At 40.4% G+C, this 23,535-nt stretch overlaps 2 protein-coding genes across 2 annotated transcripts; one reads left to right on the top strand and one right to left on the bottom strand.

Annotated features, from left to right (window-relative positions):
• Positions 1–2,163: 2,163 nt before the first annotated feature.
• Positions 2,164–13,632, top strand: ces2b (carboxylesterase 2b). Its single transcript, XM_037683396.1, has 25 exons — positions 2,164–2,437; positions 3,146–3,335; positions 3,408–3,549; positions 6,555–6,688; positions 6,767–6,920; positions 7,008–7,112; positions 7,222–7,320; positions 7,448–7,591; positions 7,713–7,790; positions 7,883–8,030; positions 8,115–8,264; positions 8,350–8,422; positions 8,495–8,658; positions 9,322–9,511; positions 9,588–9,729; positions 9,917–10,050; positions 10,135–10,288; positions 10,769–10,873; positions 10,967–11,065; positions 11,197–11,340; positions 11,447–11,524; positions 11,626–11,773; positions 11,863–12,012; positions 13,269–13,341; positions 13,414–13,632. The coding sequence occupies exons 1-25, from the start codon at positions 2,365–2,367 to the stop codon at positions 13,598–13,600; spliced, it is 3,258 nt and encodes a 1,085-aa protein (XP_037539324.1). The 5' UTR covers positions 2,164–2,364; the 3' UTR covers positions 13,601–13,632.
• A 347-nt stretch (positions 13,633–13,979) lies between these two features.
• Positions 13,980–22,085, bottom strand: fbxo31 (F-box protein 31). Its single transcript, XM_037683398.1, has 9 exons — positions 21,623–22,085; positions 19,336–19,407; positions 18,003–18,079; positions 17,675–17,842; positions 16,822–16,896; positions 16,630–16,739; positions 16,353–16,506; positions 15,895–16,265; positions 13,980–15,655 (listed from the first exon to the last, which is right to left on the bottom strand). Exons 1-9 carry the CDS (start codon positions 22,023–22,025, stop codon positions 15,433–15,435), a joined length of 1,653 nt encoding a protein of 550 aa, XP_037539326.1. The 5' UTR covers positions 22,026–22,085; the 3' UTR covers positions 13,980–15,432.
• Between the last annotated feature and the right edge of the window lie 1,450 nt (positions 22,086–23,535).

The raw sequence follows: 23,535 nt of genomic DNA on the forward strand, positions 1-23,535 counted from the left end.
TTTCTTTTTTTTGCTGAAACGTGAAATTGTTGGATTGTATACCTGGATTATTGAGCATGGTCTTTTTTGATTACCACATCAGTTTCCCCCATTGACTCTTCCAGAATGTTGAGGATGTGAAAGAGATGTCTGGGCCTCCCTGCTCAAGCTGCTGCCCCCGCGACCCGACTTCTGAACAAGCGGAAGATGATGGATGGATGGATGGATGGATGGATGGATGGATGGATGTTACTGTGAACAATCTGACTCAGTCTTATGACGACTGGAGGGCAGAGCTAGAGACAGAAAAGAACAGCTGGAAGTGAGGGCGCTCCAGTCTCTATGATCTACTCTGCATTTAGCAGCTGTGTTTTTGTTCTGCCTTTATTTTGGTTTTGTGCATTTTACCTCTATTCAGTTTATTGTTATAAAGTTTGTTTGTTAGAAATGTTTGGTTTGTAAAATTGCGTGTATTTTATACTTTTGTGTCTGTTCATATACAGTTATTGGTACTGCAATGCTTGTGTAACACATATTTAGCATTTCAAACCTTTTATTATTATAGTACATAGAGTACTGTGATGGACTTGCGACCTGTCCAGGGTGTACCCCGCCCCTCGCACAGTGATTGCCAGACATGGGCACCAGCGACCCCCGTGACCCAAAATGGAAGAAGCGGGTAAAAGATAATGGATGGACATATTAGGTAATTCATCCATCCATCCATTATCTTTACCCGCTTATTCCATTTTGGGTCGCGGGGGTCGCCGGTGCCCATGTCCAGCAATCACTGTGCGAGGGGCAGCGTACATCCTGGATGGGTCGCAAGTCCATCACAGGGACACATAGAGACAAACGAGACAAACAAACATTGAGTCTCTCACTCACACCTAGGGACAATTTAGAGTTACCAATCAGCCTAACATGCATGTTTTTGGTCTGTGGGAGGAAACCGGAGCACCCGGAGAAAACCCACGCATGCACGGAGAGAACATGCAAACTCCACCCAGAAAGGCCCCTGGACCGGGGTTTGAACCAAGGACCTGCTTGCTGAGAGGCAGCAGCTCTACCAGTTGCGCCACCGTGCTGCATATTAGGTAATTAATATTTAGAAATATTTAGTATATTTAGTAATATAGAAAAAATAATATTATATACTATGGTGGTGGGGGGGCTGAATCACTACTGCTCTTATGTGGTGTTGAAATGTCATGAACTTTACCAGGTGTATCAACCTTTTAAAATAAATCCTGGTTTAGAACCCATCCATCCATTATCTTTTGCCCGCTTCTTCCATTTCGGGTCGTGGGGTTGCCGGTGTCCATGTCCAGCAATCGCTGTGTGAGAGGCAGGGGCATGTCTCCAGTCCATCACAGGGACACATGAACAAACAACCATTCCCTCTCTCACTCACACATAGAGACAATTTTGAGTTAATCAGCCTAACATGCATGTTTTTGGTCTGTGGGAGGAAACCGGAGAAAGCCCACGCCTGCACAGAGAGAACATGCAAACTCCACCCAAAAAGGCCCCTTCTCCCCTGTACCGGGATTTGAACCAGGGTGGCCTGTTCGCTGAGAGGCAGCAGCTCAACTGCGCCACCGTGCGGCCAAAAAAAAAAAAAAAAAAAAAAATTTCGTTCAAAAAAGTTGATACTATGAGCAATTTTTGCCCACGTTTAACAGCAAATAATATTAGTAAAGAACAATTAACCTTTTCCGGCTCTTTTTTTATTTTGAAGTGAAGATTCATCGAGTGTGCTGGCTAGATAGATAACTTCATTGGCTTATGTTTGTTCTGTAAAGTGCCCTGAGACAACTTTGCTGTGATTTAGCGCTATATAAATAAACTTTTTTCTTTTTTTTTTTTTGACAACACGTGCGGGAGTTGGTCTCGAACTCGCGACCACCGGAAGCTCTGATTTTAAAAACTCGCTATTTCATGAGACGAGCTTATCTGAAGCGATAGACGGTCAGATATATATTTTTTGCGCGAGATAATAACAAATTGGTCATTTATGTTTGCGCGTGTTTTTAAAGAAAACGGGCAACCTTGAAACAAGTTGGTCACGTGCAGTTGTTTACCTGACATGTCAGTATAAGCCGAGTTGTTCCGGGGCGCTTTGTTTCATTGCGCACCATTTGTTGCCATGATGAGGGGTGGAGCGCAGATGGAATCACGTGACACCGTGCAGGTAAACTGAGAAGGGGGTAAACTGCTCAAGTCCGGTCCTCAGGTGCACAGACCTTGTGTCGAGGAGGGTTCAGATCAGACAGTCACATCTGTCAGTCAGAACTTGGAACGGACCTTCCTAGTAGAAGAAGGCGGCTACATTTCCTTTCTGCAGAATTCATCAGGAGTGTCGCAACCCCTCCACACTACACCATGAAGTTCCTTGCAAAACTAATTTGCTGTATTTTTTCCTTTTCATTTCTCGGTGTTTTTGCAGAACTGCATGGTAAGTAGGGGAAACTTATTATTTTGGCTATGAGAAGTGTCTGATGGAGATCTGTCTGCAGTGAATGTCATATTTTAAAAGTCTCAGTATTTTCATTTTATGGGCTCAAAAAAGTCAAGTCAGGTCATCTGGACAGATTCTATGGGCGTTAGTCGTGGTTACCTTTTACCTCCATGCTCACTGTGGCTAAAGGTAACAGATATGTCACTTATAACTCAAGCTTATCTTTAGTTTGTCCCTTAACTCTCATTTCTACACAAGACTTTTTAGAAGAGCTACAGTGGAAATGAACACAGAGGACATTAAAAGTGTAGCATGCAATCTGGGAACACTAGACTTGTCAGAACTGAGGGAGGGTGTGTTTTTTCTTACAAATGTCTGCTAAAGGTCAGTTTCCAATACATTTCATCATCCCAGAGCTCAAAGTACCTCACCCCCAACACACCGTATACAGCAGCAGTTAAATTCAGTTTTAAAGATACTAATTACTAAACATAAAAAAAGTCACCCTGAACCTTATAAAATGGTGCAGTTTGAAAGAGTTCAGCAGTTTTCCAAACATGTTATTGGATTTTGAAATGTGGGTATGCACTCAATGTAAACAAACAGCTCTTCTTTAGATGTTGCCATTGTTCACCTGTTTTCAGCCACTTTGGAAGTGTGGGTTTGGTTTTATTATGAGTCTGAACCATGTTTAAATCCCGACAGCACCAGAAGTCCAAACAAAGCTTGGGAGCCTTAAAGGTGAGTATGTGAGTGTGAAAGGGAATGAAATCGGAGCCCACGCCTTCCTTGGTGTCCCCTTTGCCAAGCCCCCTCTCGGCCCCTTGCGACTGGCTGCACCTCAACCTGTGGAGAGATGGGAAGGACTGAGAGATGCCACCAAGCAGCCCAACATGTAAGAGATGCACCTTCCCATTTTAGCACATCACTCACAGGATGCTTTTTGACAAAAACGTCTCCTTTTCAGGTGCATTCAGAACATGCAGTTTTTTGACGAATTGGTAGATTTGCTCGGTGGCACGTTGGCAGACCTTCCAGGCACTTCAGAGGACTGTCTGTACCTGAATATTTACACTCCTGCGAACAGAGCCCACAGCGCCAAGCTCCCAGTAAGAACCTTTGCTTTAGGTTGTGTTATTCTGTTTAGTTTGGAGACACAAATTAAGTTTTATACGAGTTCTTGAGCAGTTTGGCTTTAAAGAAAAGGTTTTAATCTTATTTTTACATGTTGTCCTGGGGTTTTATTAAAATATCTGTGGTATACTGTACAAACAAGATAAAATACGCTGGTACAAGATTTAATATCCTGTCTGAAGAGCAGTTTCTTTGCTGCTGATTTTAAGATGGTAACAGTTGCATGCGTCTTTCAGAGTCAGAGTCAGAGTTTCTTTATTGTCATTCGCATCTCATGTGGTACATGTGGTGGAGCGAAATTATGTACACAGGGTCCCAGTTACATCCAACAATAAAATGTATAAGAAAAACAGTAATAACATCTAAGATATGAACTAAGAAAAACATCAACTAAATATACACTAAGCACTCATAACATAAAACATTGAACATCAGCACAAACATGAGTCTGTGAGCAGATGTGCACGCATGAACACATCAACATTAAAACAGATCAGCAGCAACATGAAACAGATCAGCAGCAACATGATATGGTTTTTCACAGTGATTATTCTAGTTAGAGATTCATGAGTCTAACAGCCTCAGGGTAGAAGCTGTTCCTCAGTCTAGTGGTTCTACACTTAATGCTCCTTAACCTCCTTCCTGAGGGGAGTGGGGCAAAAAGTGTGTGTGCTGGGTGAGTGGGGTCCTTCATGATGCAGGTGGCCCTCTTCCTGCATCTGGAGGTGTAGATGTCTGTGATGGTGGGGAGGCTGATTCCGACAGATTTCTGTGCAGCCTTCACCACTCTTATTTCAAGAAGAATGTTAGTGTTTGAGATTTTTTTTTGTTTGTTTTAGTATTTTATTATACAATAGTATTCACAGCGGATCAAGCTTAATGTAGCATTTAGTAAACTGCAAGAAAAATAAATGGGAGTTTTATTCTAAAATACTTTTGCATTTCTTTAATTTGTGGGTTGGCCACAGACCGTAATTTAAATATTGTGATGTTTTGGATAGTTCAGGATATTTAACAAGTGACCTGTGGGCCACATACGACTCTTGTTAAAATGTCTTTGGTTCTATACAAAGCTGCCAGAATGTCAAATTGATTAATTCTAACTTCTTTTACACTTTGAGCCTCGTATTAAGCAAAAAGAAGTCTTTGTGATTGACCTGTCTGACCTGTGCAGTACAAACAGAAGGAAACAGCAGAAGTAGCATTAGCTAAGCTCAAAACATTGTTACTTTTTACAAATTTAATTTACAAACTGTTCAGGTGTTAATAAGATCATTTAGTAACAGATAGAGCCACATACAGACACGGGCAAAAAAAACATAATTTTTCAGCTTGGCTTTTCAGTAGAAGGCAATAATTACTGCCTGTGGCCCAATTTTCATATGATCCACTTACAAATGTAATCAAATAGTCGAGTTTATTAAAACACTACATCACGGTTGTAAATGCTCCGTGACGTTACAGTGAAATGGACCGTTAATTCATCAGTCCCAAACGTGTTGTAGTTCCTCCATCACGTATACAATTTATTAACTTAGTCAGTCAGTTCCTCTATTGTTTTAGCTATCTTCAAGCTAACGACAGTTTTTACAGTCAGAAGTTCGGTTGTGCCGTAGGATCTCCAGTGTCACCAATCGGGGCTCAGTCATGGAGGAAGTGGGAAAAGTGAGACCTGAACTCCTTTCAGGGAACCGTACAGAGCCACTTGTTCAAATATGTGGACAATACCCGGTCAAAGTCTAAGCTAAGGAAGTAAAAGTGTTCACCCAACATGTCAACTGTCAATAACATCAAGTTCACCAAGAAGAGAGAGGCTGCTCGCAACAACAAGCTCCTTTTTTGGACCCTTTGGTGCTCATAGAAAGAGGTGGATGCCAAAACATTAACAAAACTGAACCTCTTCACAGGAGAGCCACAGGACAACACTCAGACATGCACCTCGTAGATAAAGGCGGAGTTATACTCGATGAAAAGTGCCAAACTTTTATCTCGCTGATGAGGTTGTGTGACAAAAAAATGCACTTTGTTGTTCTGTGGCTGCAGTACACTGCTCCTCGAGAGCAGCTGGCTGAGTCTGTTACAAATACAGCTATCTGTACAACTATTCCAGCAAAAGTTAAAAGATAGTGAAATAATAAGGAGGCAGCGCAAAGGCACAGGTGGTTCTCCATGGCTATGCTGATCATGAGGGAGTGCACCTCCGCTGCGCAGCGTAGGGACATTATCCTACACCGTCTGTTGAAAACGGCAGCGTTTTCGTGAGACATTTGCAAAATAGCGCTTTTCCTCGATTAACGACGGAGATATCTAATCTTCCTCCCCTGACGCCTCCATCATCAACTGAAAATAAACGCCCACCCCCAGAAACCGTGTCCAACTGTCCTCATTTGCAGTGCTGTTACTGCGAGTATCACTCAGTCCCCTGTGAAAAGCAAGAGGCCATCAGGGCACGCTTTTGCATGCGAATAAGTAGTTTTAGCTGTCAACAGCAAACTGGTTGATCCACTATGAGACGGTGCTATTTATAACACTGAGTTTAGTGCAGCTCCTCAGACTGAAGATGCCTTTTAATTGAAAGACTGAACGTTTCAACAAAGAAGAATCCGTCCAGAGGACATGCCTCAACCAGTTGTTACACTCAATAAATGGTTTGTTTTCTTCGTTGGGGACCATAAATACTTACAGAGGCTTATTTCTCACATTGACTTTGAAGTGACTTCAAAAACATTTGCTCTAAAGCACAAAAGAGGAACATGTTTCATTATCTCTTGTAAATATTCCTAAAAACATATGATGACAAGCTGAGAAATGATGTCTGTAAAACCAGTCTCTAAACACAAAAGGTTTTGTTTTGTTACCAAGTCTGTGTGAGGATCAGGTCATGTTTAGTTTAACGTGGTCTGACTGTTAGAAACGAGCTCAAAAATGAAAGCAGCAACATATTAGAACCACAGATCAAGGGTTTTCATTTCTGTTTCAGGTCATGGTGTGGATCCACGGTGGAGGCTTTACATTGGGGTCTGCTTCAGTGTTTGATGGTTCTGCTCTGGCTGCCTACCAGGATGTGGTTGTGGTCCTGGTCCAGTATCGACTGGGACTTCTGGGCTTTCTCAGGTAAAAGGACAAACTGTTATCAAAGCCTCAAGGTTGTAAACAGATCTGTGCCACATATCCGCGCTGTGTTTTATGCAGCACTGGAGATGAACATGTTTCTGGGAACTTTGGCCTTTTGGACCAGCTCCAAGCCCTGAGGTGGGTCAAGGAGCACATTCACAACTTTGGAGGAGATCCAGATCTTGTCACCATATTTGGGGAGTCTGCTGGTGGAGTTAGCGTGTCCCTTTTGGTATGAATTGATCTGGAGGTAAAGTTATTTTTAAGAAAATGTTTTTAAACAGAACATTTTAATTTGTCTTTTTATTTGAACGTGCAGCTTCTCTCACCATTGGCTGACGGGCTGTTCCATCATGCCATAGCTGAGAGTGGAACAGCTGCAATGGATGTTCTTTTTATGAATGATGTTGTTCCAGTAATGCAGGTTAGTTGTTTTATTGTGTACACGTTTTTTATTGTATAATATTGAGAATATTACATTATATATTGTTTTGTTTTTTTCCCTAAATAATTGAAATTTAATCTATCATTAGATGGTTGCAAACACATCTGGCTGCAGTCATGAAAGCACAGAGAAGTTTGGTGATTGTATGAGAAATCTTGATATTGATACCATTGAGGAATTTGGGAAGGTGAGATGTTGGATGAAAAGTTTTACTGTTTTTATTCTCAATTTCTTTTAGATCTTATTTTTTACTGCATATGTTTCAAACTGCCTCCACGTTTTACGTGTTTCTTTTTTTTTTTTTTTTCCTCAAGGACCTAACTTTGAGATTTCCTATAATTATTGATGGACACTTCCTGACAAAACCTATAAATGAGCTGTTCCATAAAAAAAAAATCCTCACCCTACCTTTCATGACCGGCGTAAATAACCATGAAGGTGGATTTGTCCTTGCTAAAGTAAGAATGCAATGTTTAGTGATATTTGTGGGAAATAAGAATTTACTTCTTTTTAAGTTTTTTCTTTTGACTTTCCATTTAAATCTGATGTGTTTGTAATAACTTGGCTCTTTTTCTTTAGTTCTTTGCACCTCCAAACTGGACTGAAGGAATGGATCGGGAGCACATTATAAACACACTGTTTGCATTCTACCCTGATGTAAGTCACGTACTACCTTTCAACCACTTTGTTTATTTATTTATTTATTGCATAATCAGTCATCTTATCATGCTTTTCTTTATTTCTGTAAGTCCGCAGATGCATACAGCAGAGATCTGATTGTAAATGAATATGCCAGAGATGGCAAAGACCGAGTGAAAAACAGAGATGCATACACTGAGCTCCTCGGAGATTCTTTTTTTACCATTCCAGCAATTAAAACAGCCAATGCTCACAGAGGTATTTATTTTAAAGATTTTGCAAATCTGTTTAGTGTTTGACAAGAACTTTTCACTTTTATCATATTTGTTTTTGTACCATTAGACGCAGGTGCCGCCGTATACTTGTACGAGTACCAGCATCCTCCTCTGTTCCTGCAGAAAAGAAGGCCTAGCTTTGTTAAGAGTGACCATGCAGATGAGATTTTTTCTGTGCTTGGATATTGCTTCACAACTACCCATGTGAAATTGTCTGGTAAGTGCAGTTTACACAAACCCAGAAATATCTGCTTTGTCGTGTTAGAAAATTTTAACTTTTCTTTGGGCTGTTGTCAATTTAGATGCATGTACTGAAGAAGAGGAAGAGCTGAGCAGAATCATGATGAGCTACTGGGGCAACTTTGCTCGCACAGGGTAGGAATTACTGCCTGTTGAACTTTAGTATTTACACTGATAATGAGATGTTAAGAACTTTCGTGTGTCTAGGTCTCCCAATGGAGACGGCCTTGTCCATTGGCCAAAGTATGGAGCAGAAGAGGAATACCTGGCGATTGATTTGAAGAAGCAGGTACCTAGTCATCACCTGAAGAAGAACCGGTTTGTCTTTGTTACTCAGACTATGCCAGAGAAGAGGAAGCAGCATGAGAAAAGTATGCATATTAATAATTATGATAGGTTCAGTCACGCAGTGGTGTAGTCTACATTTTTGTAGTGGGTATACCGTGGTAAAGTTAGTTTTACGTTGGACACCGTTGAAGCCACGGAACGTGAATGTCCAACGTAAAACTAACTTCACCTTGGTCGGTCCGTGTACTGTGCTTAGAGACCAAAGTACACTGGTTAATACAATGTAATCGTCAATTTATTTTTAAGCATATTGAACATTTCCAAATTTCTCTGATGCTTATATTTGAATAAATGAACAACAAACTTTGTACAACAGTTGGCTTTGTATTAAAATGTTATAGAATTTATAACACAGTATCAAAGCAAAATATTTTCAAGTATTAAGTAGTAAGTACACAAATATTAATTATTCAATAACTAGCTGGATAAGCGAATGTAATAAACAAGCACTGCATACTGATAGATTGTTATGAAAGCGTTTAACTGCCATTTAACTTATCAATGACACATGTCTAATGATATGTCATGTATCATTGGGCACTTTTAAGTGGGTATACTGAAATTCTTAAGCTTTTCTATGCCAGCGTATCACGTAGACTACATCACTGGTTCAGTGTTTTTAATGAGAAGTTGGAATCTCATACTATAAAGGTTGTTGTGATGTCTGATTAAAATCCTGACAACAGCACTAGAAGTCCAGACAAAGCTTGGGAGCCTTAAAGGCGAGTATGTGAGCGTAAAAGGGAAGGAGACCGGAGCCCATGCTTTCCTTGGTGTCCCCTTTGCCAAGCCCCCTCTCGGCCCCTTGCGACTGGCTGCACCTCAACCTGTGGAGAAATGGGAAGGACTGAGAGACGCCACCAAGCAGCCCAACATGTAAGAGATGCACCTTCCAGTTTTAGCACATGCACTGGAAGTAACCTGCCATCCTGAAACCATGTCTCATCTTCAGGTGCATTCAGTATATGGAGCTTGTAAAAGAATTGTTTGGAAAACTTGGAGGCATTGCAGCAAATGTTCCTGGAATTTCAGAGGACTGTCTTTACCTGAACATTTACACTCCTGCAAACAGAGCCCCTGATGCCAAGCTTCCAGTAAGAATTGTTCTTATATTTCATATTTTCCAGCTGAGTTTCAGACTTGTGTCAAACTGGTCTAGTTTATACAAAAATAGGTGACATCCTTATTTTTGTTGCCAACTCTTGTACTTGAGGATTAGTCATTGTTTGGTGAGTGCAGTGGGGAAGAAAATGTTTGAAAGATACTTAAATACCTTTTCAGGTCATGATGTGGATCCACGGTGGGGGCTTAACTCTTGGAGCTGCATCGATGTACGATGGTTCTGCTCTGGCTGCCTACCAGGATGTGGTTGTGGTTCTGGTCCAGTATCGACTGGGATTTCTGGGCTTTTTCAGGTAAATGGGTTACTGACACAGAACGTGTTGTGATCATTTTCCAGATCTGTGCCACACGTCAGCAGTTATTTGTGTTTTATGCAGCACTGAAGATGACCAGATTTCTGGGAACTTTGGCTTTTTGGACCAGATCCAAGCCCTGAAGTGGATCCAGGAGCACATTCACAACTTTGGAGGAGATCCTGATTCAGTCACCATATTTGGGGAGTCTGCGGGTGGAGTGAGCGTGTCCCTTTTGGTATGAATTGATCTGGAGATAAAGTTGGAAAAATAATCTCTGCTGCTATCAGAATCAGAATAAGCTTTATTATCATTGTACTGTGATACAGCACAGTGAGATTATTTTCGTACAGTCGTCCGAAAGATGGGCGGAGTGCATGTTGCTGCTGCTACAGGAGCGCGGCCTCTTATTCTTTATCAGAATACTTATTTAGATGGAAAAAGTTAAAGGCCATAAGGATAAATAGTGGTATTAGACAAAGCTTTTTCCTTAGTTTACCCATGTCCCAGGAGAAATTTGATAGCCGGCCTGCTTTCAAGGCCAAACGGGGGAGTCAGATTCAGATAAGCCACAATTGTTGATTTTCTTCAGGCAGACTGTTTTTTTTTTTCTTCTCAGCTTTGAGTCCTGCTGGTACTTTCAAGATCCAAAATGGCCAGATTAGTGGGCATTATTGCAAACAAACATTTAAAATTGTCTCAATTTTTGAATGCGCAGCTTCTCTCACCATTGTCCGACGGGCTGTTCCATCGTGCCATCGCCGAGAGTGGAACAGCAGCGTTAGAGACACTGCTTTTGAATGATCCTGCACCAGTAAGGCAGGTTAGTTGTCAAAGGTTTGGTGATTTTATTTTTGAGTAAATATCATAGCATATTTTTTAACAAATCTAAATGAATGAGACTATCTATCATCAGATGGTTGCAAACGTATCTGGCTGTAGCCTTGAAAATCCGGAGAAGATCAGTGACTGCTTGAGAAACCTTGATATTGATACCATAGAGGGATTTGGAAAGGTGAGATGCGTCATTAAACTTTATTTATTACCTAACTTAGACAATTTCCTTTTGATAACACCTGTTGATGTTTTTTTTTACAATGTTTCCACTTTTTTTATTTTTTTTTTAACTTTTTTTTGCCACTCCAGGAGATACTTCTGCAATTTCCTCTAAATATTAATGGGCACTTCCTGAAAAAACCTATGAACGAGTTGTATCGTACACACGAACTCCTCACTGTACCATTTATGACTGGCATAAATAATCATGAAGGTGGATATCTTCTTGGTGATGTAAGTCCTGAATCAAGAAGTCATTTATTTTCAGATGAGCACAGAGGAGACCCTATAACTTTTTGTTAAAATCTTGTGTTTGTCTTTTGTTGGGTCTTTTCTGTAGGCCTTTGCACCTCCAAACTGGACTGAAGGAATGGACCAAGAGGCAATTTTAAACATGGTGTCCATGTTTTACTCGGATGTAAGACACTCAGTATCTTGTCAGTAGTTTTTTTTTTTTTTTTTTTTATGTGCATGATCTGTCACCATTAACATGTCTTATTTCCACTCTGTTCTCCAAAGCCCAAAGACGCACTGATCAGAGATCTGATTGTAAATAAATATATCGGAACTGGCACAGACCGTGTGAAAAACAGAGACGCATTCACTGAGCTGCTTGGAGATTTACTGTTTTTTATTCCAGCAATCAAAACTATTAATGCTCACAGAGGTAATTCTTAGGAAGGGTTTTGGAAATCAATTTAGTGTTTGATAAATACTTTCACATACTGTACGTCATTCCTTTCTTCATCCCACCAGACGCAGGCGCTGCGGTATATTTGTACGAGTACCAGCATCCTCCCATATTCCTGCAGAAGAAAAGGCCTAGCTTTGTTAGAAGTGACCACGGAGATGAAATCTTTACGGTGTTTGGATTTTGCTTCACAACTACCCACATTAAATTAGTTCGTAAGTGTGATTTTCACAAACCCACAAATACGCTCACTGACAATACACAAATCCCCCAGAAGGATTGTTCATGATGTTCTACACATACAGAAAAGCTAAGGGTATATAAATGATCTGATTTGCAATTAGCGGGCATGGTCAAATAAACATTAAAGCACTTTGGTTAGCCTTGCTGCTGTTTTAAGTGCTTTATAAATAAAATGGTATGGTACAATATTAAAGGGCATAAGTAGTAGCATCAGAAGTTTTGGTGTTGTTAGGCAGTTGCCAAAATCTCCAATAGTCAGTCAAAACGGTGTGAGAAAGTCACAAAGGATAAACCATGCCTTGTAAACCCATTATTACCAGTGTTTGATGAAATTGACAGGGGTCACATGGTGGGCTTGCGTATCACCAGGTAATCCTATCATGCAACTGCCTGTCATGTGGGGCATGGATATGTTCCAGTAGCCCAGTTTTGGAACCAATAGATGCATGAGGGCATGCAAGTGTTGTGAAGGGTCTGGTCTACTAAAATACACCACTCAGTTGGGTGCCAAGTATTACAGATCAGGTCAGACTCATTACAACACCCAGTGTCATCTCACACAGTGTCGAAATATAGTGTAAATATAGTGGCACCAAAGGTAGAGGACCAAACCTACCAATGTTGTGGAGACACAGCATTACTTCTAGCTTCATAGTGTGGGGAATCATAGGGTTTGACCTCAGATCACCTCTCGAGATTCAGGGGGACCTTGATGGCACAGCATTTTAACATTAAAACCTTGCGTTTGTCTTACCCCTTCTGTAACAGCACCTTGCTAGTCTTTGAGTCTGACAACACCCATCTACATGTCCGTCAAGTTGTCTGTCATTGTTCCATGGCCAGACATCCCCCATCTGTTTCCAATCTAACATGTATGGAATCAGCTCTTTTAAACGCCAATGCCCGCTTGCTAGCATTTGAGGACTAGCTCTAACAGCTGTTGGTCAGCTGATCACAGGAGAGGACGGTGTCACTTTTCTGCACTGAATTGCAGCTTGTATCCAGGTCTGTGGGAAAGCCACACCCTACTAATATGGAACGAGCAGTGTTCCCATACTGCCAACTCTTATTACCCATTTGATCTGATACTATAATCACTTCAGTACAGTCAGCCTTACAACACATGCAGTTTTATGTCATTTCCACTAATCTGTCTGGGTGATCCACTTTTAGTTTCATCGGTGATTGTATCTGGCAGTTTTCCCTCATTAGTTCTTTTTCAATTTAGATGCATGTACTGAGGAAGAGGAAGAGCTGAGCAGAATCATGATGAGCTACTGGGGCAACTTTGCTCGCACAGGGTAGGAATTGCTGCCGATTGAACCTTAGTATTCACACCGATGATGAAATGTTAAGAACTTTTGTGTGTCTAGGTCTCCCAATGGAGACGGCCTTGTCCATTGGCCAAAGTATGGAGCAGAGGAGGAATACCTGGCAATTGATTTGAAGAAGCAGGCAACTGGTCATCATCTGAAGAAGGACCAGTTCATCTTTGTGACTCAGACTCTTCCAGAGAAGAGGAAGCAGCATGAGGAGAATATGGATCGCATTGAGCTGTAATAAACTCCCGTCTAGATGGTGGAATAAATACATCTATTGTGTCCAGGTCCATCATTTGTTTATAGGCAGATAACTTCAAGGTACTGCTGTTCTTATGTGAATATTTAGTAACTTCCGGCCTGGCTTATCATATAAAAAATAAACTATTTATGCATGTTCAGTGTGTGCAAACATATTGAATAGAGTGAGGAAATGATAAAATATCCCAGCTGTTTCTGAATGCCTATAACATCTAAACCACTAAACGTTTAATTCTATTATACTTATTTCAATAGTAGCACTAAAGTGAAAAATTAAACCTCTTTTAAGGTGATAACAACTCTCGTGTGATAATGTGAAGCAAACCTTCAAAAATAAACTGAAGTGACAAGAGGATTTATTGATTTTCATACTTTTATTACTGAGAAGAGTGCTTAAGCTGAAAAGCTCCCTGAAGTCTGATGTGAGCAGTTCAAAAAGTCAAAATCTTTTTTTTTCTTTCATAAAGTCAGCCGTAATGCATTGTTAACAATACAAAGCAACACTTCAAAGGCAAATTATTTAAAGAGCTGGGTTTACAGGGGAAATTTAAATTAAAAAAAGATGAGATGAAGTTGATGAAAAGTACAAGGACGTTTTAGCAGACGCTTGTTTCGCAAATGTTAAAAAATCTGATTAAAAACAACAGAAGTGTTGGCCACTGGTTTTTAAATGATTTCATAAACTGCCCAGAAAAGTGCACTTGGAGTAGAAAAGCTACTGGGCAACACCATCAAGCCGTGATGAGACATACAGACATTTACTTGAAACTTGAAGATGCACTTTGAGCAGATGGTTTGAATTATGACCTGCTAGTCTTGTCACTGGTTGGGAATCATTAAGGGGAAAATGGAGGTTAAAGTTTTGCATGACTAAAGCCATGCAAACCGTCAGGCATGAAAATGAACAACACATCCACTACATTTGAAAAATGTGAGGAAACATTTTGACAGAAGCAGACGTTTGATTAATGGCAACTCTTGCAAAGGTTACTTTTTCCAGCACATCACTGCATCTTACATAACAGGCTAATATATTGGGTGTGGTGATATTAAGTATGATGCATATCACTGCAAAGGGCAAAAATGGATCAGTCAGGTCAAAACTAAGTGGTGTATCTAGTATTAGATGAAAATACTCAAAAAGTTAGAAAACTGACCAGTTGAAAACAGTTTTAATTAAATATTTGATGTAAATTAGTTTTGTTATACGTGTACTTTTGTCTCGCTTTGCAGCCAATAAAAGCACCTGAGATGTCTCTTATGTCTCTACAGGCTAAACAAAAAGGAAAAGCAAGGCATGCTGCTTAATTAAAACAAACATGTTCAGATAGTGGTTATGTGTGCAATACGAATAAATGAACGCAGCATGCACTTGAACATGTTGGGCACTAAAATTGGTGTAATACTATTATGTAGCAGAATACATTGGCCACCCTCATTCTGTTTCAAGCGCAGTCGAGTACAGACTTTTTTGGAATCGCAGGCACATAGTTCGCTCCTTAATAGTTGACAGAAGAGATAGGATTGCTTTTTTCTCTGCAGGGAATACATTTTATATGACCTGTTATCATGCTGCACTAGAGGATGAAGGTCACATCAGGTTGAGGTGATAAAACAGTTACCTGGGAGGCCCTTCAGAGTCCATGTACAAGAGCAGACACACAAGTGTGCAATGTCAAGATGACTCAGGAAAATAAATACCTTTTACAGACAGAACCTGAAGAGTTAAGGTCATGAAATATCAGCAGAGGTGATTCACATGTAATGGTTACTTTGCCTTGCAATGAGGATGGAGACTTAAAGCTTAATGTATCAGGATGTCCAAGACTGCATGTTGCGCAGCATGGCCTCAAACCGCTCCATGCTCGGGGCATGGGCGTGTTCTAGGTGGTCCGTCAGCCGACTGTACAGACTGAAAGACTTCAACTCCAGCCAGATGAAACCAAAACGGTCCTCATCAAATAGCACAAAGAGCCCTGGGGTGCGCTCTGGACTTGTGAAGCCGTGGCCAGCAATCAGGCCAGTTCCATAGAAGCTGAAACAAACACATCAATGGACGTCAATTAGTTTTGTTCCACTAACAAATGGGCAATAGCAGAAATTGATGTAACAAACTGGCGTGTGTTCATTCTGTCTCCCTTGTGATTCAATATAATTGGAAAATTAAAAGTTTGTAGAATGTTTCTTTAATCTTCTGCATGGAAAATAAGTAAAACTTTTAGACTTCAACACTAAATATTTTCAACAAACTCTTCAGTGTTTCAAGGGCCTCACCATTTCCTGCAGGTGCGAGGGTACACCTCATTGCGAGCCATGACCCCCAGAGGCAGGACGAAGGGCAGGGCTTCAGAAGAATGACTGCTCCCGCTGGGGCCTGACTGGCAGCTGTCAGAAGAGGCACCGTGGTCTTCCTCCATAGCTTCTGCTTCACTTGCACCACCACAGGCTCCCTCCGCTGCACATCTGGCTGTTGAAAAGGCACCGTTGGCCTGCTGTTCTGCCTCCTTCTGTATCTCATCGTGTATCCTCATTATAATCTGTGACAGCTCTTCAATTTTGCGCTGTTGCTCCAAGTCTGGGAGGACCACAGGTCGATTCAAGTCAATATCCAGAGTGAGTTGCCCTGCAGGGACATTGGGGTCTCCCTGTATGAAGGATTAAAATTAAACTCACAGTTCACGTGCACTGTGCAATAAAAAAAGCATGCTCTAAGCGATGGTTCATAAACTTACAGTGAGTTTAGTGGCTCTCACAGAAGTCCCATGGAAACTGAGCATGACGATCTCCAAGCCGTGACTACCGTATGTACCTTTAAATAAGCCGGGCTCCAGCAGATCGGAGGGCATCGCAGGAGGCAGGTAAATCCGCCGGTACGTCAAGCAGTTACTGAGACAAGAAAGCACAACAGAGCTACAGGTCAGCTCAAACTCAACTGTTAAAACACAAAAGCATTAAAGTTCAACTGTTATCAGCTATAGAAAAAGTGATTTCAGGATAAAAAAGCCATACTCGTATTGACTGGTATAAATAAACTTCATCAGGATGAGCTCCTGCATGTGTTCGTGAAAGATGTCTTCCAGTGTACGACCCCACTCCTCCTCCAACCAAGTTCTAAATTCCTGCACAGATATACGTACAATAAGGTGCTTAAAATACAGCATTATAGTACAAATGTTAGAAAAACAAAAACAGCAGACCCACCTCCTGTCTGCCTCCTGGCATCCGGTGATAATCAGTTTGATTACATTTTGTTGAAAACTCGTCCTTCTTTACAGTCTAAAATAATTTAAAAAATGACAATAAAATAAGGCAACTTTTCGTATGCTACTAACTTCAAACTAAACATATTGATTAGGGATGCACTATATTATCGGCATGGTATCAGTATCGACCGATAATAGCAATAAAGGTAAATATCGGACATTTAATCAAAATAGCGCACCAATAAAAAAAAAAATAATAAAAAAAATTCAATTAAAAATAAATAAATAAATAAATAAATAAATAAATAAGTATGTATGTATGTATGTATGTATGTATGTATGTATGTATATATATATATATATATATATATATATAAGGCACTGTTTTGTATGACAACCCAATGGCAAGGATGCCTGCAGCACCAGCACAACGTTATGACATCACGGGCGCCGTTGAGTTTAGATTTGTGAAATTTTACAAATTTGCACTGTTCGAGTGTGGTCATTTTGTTAGAGAGAGTAAATGTTGCGAATAAATTTGACATTAAACATACGGGTAATCCCAGTTGAAGTGTTACAACATTTTCAGAACCCTTTATGGCATCTGATTTGGTAGCAGGCCAAATTGACAAAGACCACGCAGAATAATGCAGTATTTTAATTCCACAGCAGAGAAAGTGATGTAGTCTCTGTAAATTGGTCTAGGAAAAAATAGTGGTATTGATATTGTTTGGTTATTGGCCAAATAAGCTTTAACATATTGGCATATTGGATATCGATCAAAAATCCAATATTGTGCATCCCTCATCAAATTCTTTAGAGCTTATTCTTGAAACATTTTATGCCCTCACCTGTATATCTCCTTTGTGAGGACCCCTGTGTCCATACATGCACTCCACAGTGGCCTTTTTATTGTCCAACAAGTGAATTCGGAACAGTGGCCTCCTTCTCATGGGATCTTCTACACGAGGATCGTGAGGTGGCAGATACATCCAGCCAATGATGAACAACCCATCCACCTGAGTAAAATATTTGCATTATTTATTCCTGATCATAAATATGTTTTATTTGCCAAGCTTTTAAGTCATAAATGGCCATTTGACTTTATGTTTTCATACAAACAAGATCAACAAACAGTTGCAGTCATTATCCCTTATCTTTCTTAAGTGAAACACTTACCACAACATTAAGCAATCCACCGTAGGGGCCAATGTCAGGCTGCCAAAGCCCCAAAATATGTCTGTAAGGGTGAAGCACTGTAACACAAGATCACAACAGCGCTCATCAGTTTCTGAAGGGTTATTACACAGTGTTTTTTAGGAATTACTGTATTTTCCGGCGTATAAGTCGCTCCCAAGTATATGTAGCATCGGTCAAAAAAAGCATCATGAAGAGGAAAAAACATATATACGTCGCTTTGGTGTATAAGTTGCATTTATTATGCATCACCACTGACCCGTCATGTTATTATGTGTTTATTTAATAGTCATAACAGCTTTATTTTGCCTGGGTGGTGCAGCGCCATTCATCGCGGCCGGAGCCGCTAGCTCTCCAGCGTTCCTCTGCCTGCACCAGCTGAGTGAAGCGAGTGCGCACGGGAGGACTCGCTGTTGCAGTTCTTAGAAATTTAAAGAGCCCGTCAAAAATTGCATTACGCATATGGAAAAAACCTCCGTATATAAGTCACTTCAGCGTATAAGGCGCAGGAATGACAAATCTATGCAAAAAACTGCAACTTATAAGCTGGAAAAATACAGTACTTGTGCAAAGTCAAACTTGCAACATATGAAGTTAAAACCACAGTGAGGTGTGATAAAGAGATGAAAGCAAAAAACTGAATTTGTTCCTGTCAGCCAAGTTATGTAACAGCACACCAAAGGACCTCCCCTCCTAATTCAGAGTTAATATGCAAGCAAACAATGCAGAGAAAAAGTACTAACACATGAACCATTAGCACAGGAAGTGGAAAACTGCCAGACTGCCCCCACACACAACCCATCATGCTGCAGCATGTACATACAGTGCGTGTACACGTCTTTATAGTCCATGTTCTCATAGTCTGGGAGGAGCTTCATAAAGCGCCCCGACTTCACCCTCGGACTGACACCTGCACAGGCACAATACATGTGTGTGTAGAGCAGCCATGGACCAAAGTGAGCTCAGCCCAATGCAGCCCACTGATAAATATCTTATGTGTCAAAATACCTCATTTAAATACCCACTTGAAACCACTTGGCTCTTTACGTTTGTTCAAAAGTAAATACCGGCATGTTTGACATTATTGCTGATAAATGAGGATCAGATGGGAAGAAACACAGCTACTTTTTTAATCTTACACCAACAGCAGACAGTTTAATTACAACAGTGTTTTCCATCTGCTGTGTATTAAAGTCCACTTTTTTTTATTCTTATTTGACACACAAAGACTAGAATTAATATATGCCAGTAACCCATGGAAGTAGAAATGAACTAAATGCATGATAATGTGTGGCGGGAGAGACGCGATACAGACGTTTGACGTAGAGGTCTTGGCTGGAGATGCCTCCTGCTTCCATCTTCCTCAGATCCTCATTCATGCCAAACTCTGGATAGCAAAAACAGGAGAAGGAATTACATTTTTTTCTATAACTTGTAGAATAAATCAACTGTGGAAACGTACATATAGTTTCAGTCATATTAAGGTGTGTATTCAATGATCTTTGTATGCAACAAACGTGGATTTCATAAGTCAGAAAGTGCCAATCCAAAAAGCAATCAACAGACTTATACTGTAGATTTCCTGTTTTCACGTTGACTTTTTCTGTGTATGTTTTTATAGGAACTACAAGCTATGACTGAAAAACAAATGCACTAGCGTATTTTTTTGATCTTGCTTAAAATATGAAGTAAACTAAGTGTTTTTCGGAGTACACAAGTAGAAGTGTTGTAAAGTGGTTTAATACTCTTAAGTTTATTTTGCATTGCCATTAATGACTCAGTTTTGTTTAATCACTCCATTTATGCTGCAATGAGCCACATTATTTGCAATAGCTCTTAGGGGTTTCTGAAGGCCTTATCATTTTTATTATTTTAATTAATTTCACTTGAGATCTATATTGGACAAACTCCTAAGATTTTTCATCGTTAAGCTACAAAAACTAAACGAAACACTCGAGCGTTAAGCCGACAATGAATCCAAGACAAATTTTACAGTGTAAATCTTCAGACACTTTGTCACTAATGATGTGTTTCAAAAACAGTTTAATTGGTTATGTTATTATATATGCATAAAGAAAACATTTCATAAAGTTATGAAGTAGGAGCCAATAATGAGAAAGATGTCAAAATAACTGCAGGTTTTACTGCCTCATTTTTATTACTTCTTTACATTTTATTTGCATAATTTAGAGTATCTCACAGATACAGAGCATGCATCAGGATATCTCACAGAGGTTTGCCTAATAGATTAATCACCAAAAAAAAAAAAAAACAGATGTGGCTGTGCCTTATTCACTTGTATCTATTGAGGTTGTTATGAGAGTTATGTGGTGATCGCAGCCCTTTCAAAGACCATTTTCATTTTTTACTGCACCGTTGTGACCTTGTTTCCCCCACATAACGCTTCAAACTAATGCCGATTCCTTTTGAGCAGTCACTTCCTGAAGTTTTTTGTTATGATGTTGATTTTCAAGAACTGAAGTCAACGTTCCTGGAAGACAAACGCTCAGCTTAAGTAAATGCACACAGACAGATGTGAGGCAGAACTGAGTTATTGTTACTGTACTCAGGGCTACAGGCTGAGCCTGATCCCACTAAAACCAGCAACAAGGACAACAAAGTTCATGCGCAATCATCCAGGTACCAAATCCAATAATTCTCAGTCTGGTCATCTGGATGGTTTCTTTTTTATAGAGATGTTTCGCCCTCTATCCAGAGGGCTTCATCAGTCAAATGAGTTCCAGTAAACTGTTTCCCCACCAAGCAGTAAACTCCAGCAACAAGGACGTTTTCCATGAAAGTCGATGCATGAGCTTGTGACATTTAATTGATCTGACTAACATCACATTCATGCTGTGGGGATTTTTGGAAATCATCGCTCATTCTGCATGCAAAGATTACTTTTATTTTCAATTATTACAACAACTTTGCCACAAAATTAAAAAAAAAAAACACAACCATGTACCTCCAAAATTACAGCCATGGAATAAAAGGACTCTTTCAAAATTGAATTGAATAGGTTCATTGTGATTTTCATAGAGCTGGGAAACAAGACCAGATAAATATGTCCATTCTGTAAGATTAAGAAATTTGCAAATGACTGGAGCATATATTTTACTTCACTACTATTAATTTACCACAACATTACTCTTATTAAAACGCAATTGCTATAATATTCTTTATTCTGTCTTTTATTAACGACACTTTTTACAATTTGCATTTCGATTTATTAATTTGCACAATTATTTACCTCAAAAGCTGATTAATCCAAAAACATCAACTGTGCAAATTTAAAGAAAATCAGAAAGTTATTTAGGTACATGTGAGGAATTTGAGTTTAGTGATGGTATGGTCTGAATTTTTTAAAGTGAAATGATTATAATAGAGCTCAGAAACCCAAAATCATACAGCCAGGCCTGTAACAGGCTTATCAGCTGTAAAGAATAAAAATAGAAGTGAAAGTCACCAGATGTTGCTGATGACGTAATGATACTCCCCCCTCCGTGTTTTCATACAGATGGGTCAATATAAAACGCAACACACGCAGGCCTATGTGACACTTTCACATCCAAGGCATTATTTGACCCAAACAGCGTCTGTACCTTCTGTGCATCGCCTTCTCCAGATGGTTTCCGTGTTGAGGAGCTGTCTGAATTTCCTGCATACGAGTGCAACATTTGGCAGGACTGTTCCGGGAAGCAGGGAGAATATTTCCACTAAAAGCTCCGGCGGTAATTCCACTAAACACTCGGGGTGTTGAGGTCCGGAGCCGGTGTTGGTTCGATCCCGACCGCGAGCGTCACCTCCCGGCCCTGCAGTGGCGACGACGCCCCCCGGGCCTCCGCGGCGGCCGCCTGCGTCGCTTTTCCGAGTGCCCACGATCTGCTCGCCCTCTTCCTCGTCCATGTCGGAATCGCTCCCTCCCTTGTCCGGCTGGTTGCTCCGCTGTCGCCTCCGGCAGCTCCGGGACTGACCCACTCCGCAGAGCCTGGCACAAACAGCCATCCGTAGCAACAAAACAGGCTATTACATCACTACAACACTATCCATCAGCTGAGGTCTCATCTGAGCTAGCCTCGCGAGCTCGAGGAGAGACGTATCTTCTGACGTCACGTTGCACGCGCGAAGAGCGTTTCTGTTTGAACTGAGTACTGAATGTTTAGACTCGGTAAACTTTGCTCTGCGGCAGCAAATTTTTAAAAAATAAAAAACAACTTCATGCCTTATCTTAAGATGTAAAAAATATATTTTTTTTATTATTTTGCGGAGAGCAGTCTGAGAAAAGTCCGACACCTGGATTCGAACCTGCAGCCTCGGGATTACAAAACTGCGTCATTTAAAATTATAGGCTATTAATAAGTAATAATATAAGGGTTAACAGTTAACTGTGGTGCTCATTACAAAGTCATGACCCTGCAAAGCAACAACAAAAATAAATAAATACATAATGTAACATATAGCGCGGTGGAGCAGTTGGTCGAGCTGCTGCCTCTCAGCAAGCAGGTTACCCTGGTTCAAATCCTGGTCCAGGGGCCTTTCTGGGTGGAGTTTGCATGTCTCCATGCATGCGTGGGTTTTCTCCTCATGTTTCCTCCCACAAACCAAACACATGCATGTTAGGTTGATTAGTAACTCTAAATTGTCCCTAGGTGTGAGTGAGAGAGTGGTTGTTTGTCCCATTTGTCTCTATGCCTGTGATGGACTGGAGACCTGTCAAGAGTGTCTCCCGCCTCGCACACAGTGATGGCTGGACATGGGCACCAGTGACCCACGTGACCCGAAAAGGAAGAAGCGGGTAAAAATGGATGGATAATGTAACATGTCCTCTAAAAATGTGTACGCAAACTTTTCTACCATGTTTGTTTGTGTACATACGGAAAGATGTTTAACTGTGGCAGAACAAAAGTGGCTGAAAATAGGTCAAAGGTCAACACTATTGACACATCTGGTTCCACCATATTTGTTCAGCTACACAAACTGCAACCAGCCTGACGTAAGTCAATCACGTGACTCAAGCTTATACTTGACACAGTCTGTCCCATGTCTGTCTTCAAGAGAGTTACTGGGGAACACTTCTTTGATCATGAGAAGCTCAGAACATTGAATGTTTCAGACCTTGTGTCTTTCATCTGAGGGATGAGAGGGTTTGAATAAAGCTCATTGTCTTTTTAGTGAGGGCAATAGGCCCACCTACAAGGCCCCCACTCATATGGGTTCTTCATCCATCCCCACTAACCAATACCAATAGGGTATTGATTTTATACTACAAATTATGTTTTCACTTTATAACAGGAACTTAACAGTCACAGGGTAGCTGAATAAACAGATTTTTTTTGTTTGTTTGCTTTGTTTTTGGCATGATTTTAAAAGTAAGACAATCACTTTTTTCCAGAATTGTACCTTGTTTTCTTTAAAATATCCTCAAAGTAAAAAAACATCTGCAAGTTGCAAGTGTGTGGAAAAGTAGACATGTACTTGAGTTTAAAGACATGTTTTTGTGGATATGGACAATTTT

This window comes from Nematolebias whitei, chromosome 10 (assembly GCF_014905685.2).
Source record: "Nematolebias whitei isolate Nwh7 chromosome 10, NemWhi1, whole genome shotgun sequence".
Classification (NCBI taxonomy): Eukaryota; Metazoa; Chordata; class Actinopteri; order Cyprinodontiformes; family Rivulidae; genus Nematolebias; species Nematolebias whitei.

Coding starts and splice junctions, on each gene's coding strand:
- ces2b (XM_037683396.1), top strand. CDS start 2,365: ATGAAGTTCCTTGCAAAACTAATTTGCTGTATTTTTTCCTTTTCATTT. Junction 3,336..3,407: donor GCCACCAAGCAGCCCAACAT/GTAAGAGATGCA, acceptor TCTCCTTTTCAG/GTGCATTCAGAACATGCAGT. Junction 11,341..11,446: donor GTGGATATCTTCTTGGTGAT/GTAAGTCCTGAA, acceptor TCTTTTCTGTAG/GCCTTTGCACCTCCAAACTG.
- fbxo31 (XM_037683398.1), bottom strand. CDS start 22,025: ATGGCTGTTTGTGCCAGGCTCTGCGGAGTGGGTCAGTCCCGGAGCTGC. Junction 19,408..21,622: donor GAGAAGGCGATGCACAGAAG/GTACAGACGCTG, acceptor TTTGCTATCCAG/AGTTTGGCATGAATGAGGAT. Junction 16,740..16,821: donor TGCCAGGAGGCAGACAGGAG/GTGGGTCTGCTG, acceptor ATATCTGTGCAG/GAATTTAGAACTTGGTTGGA.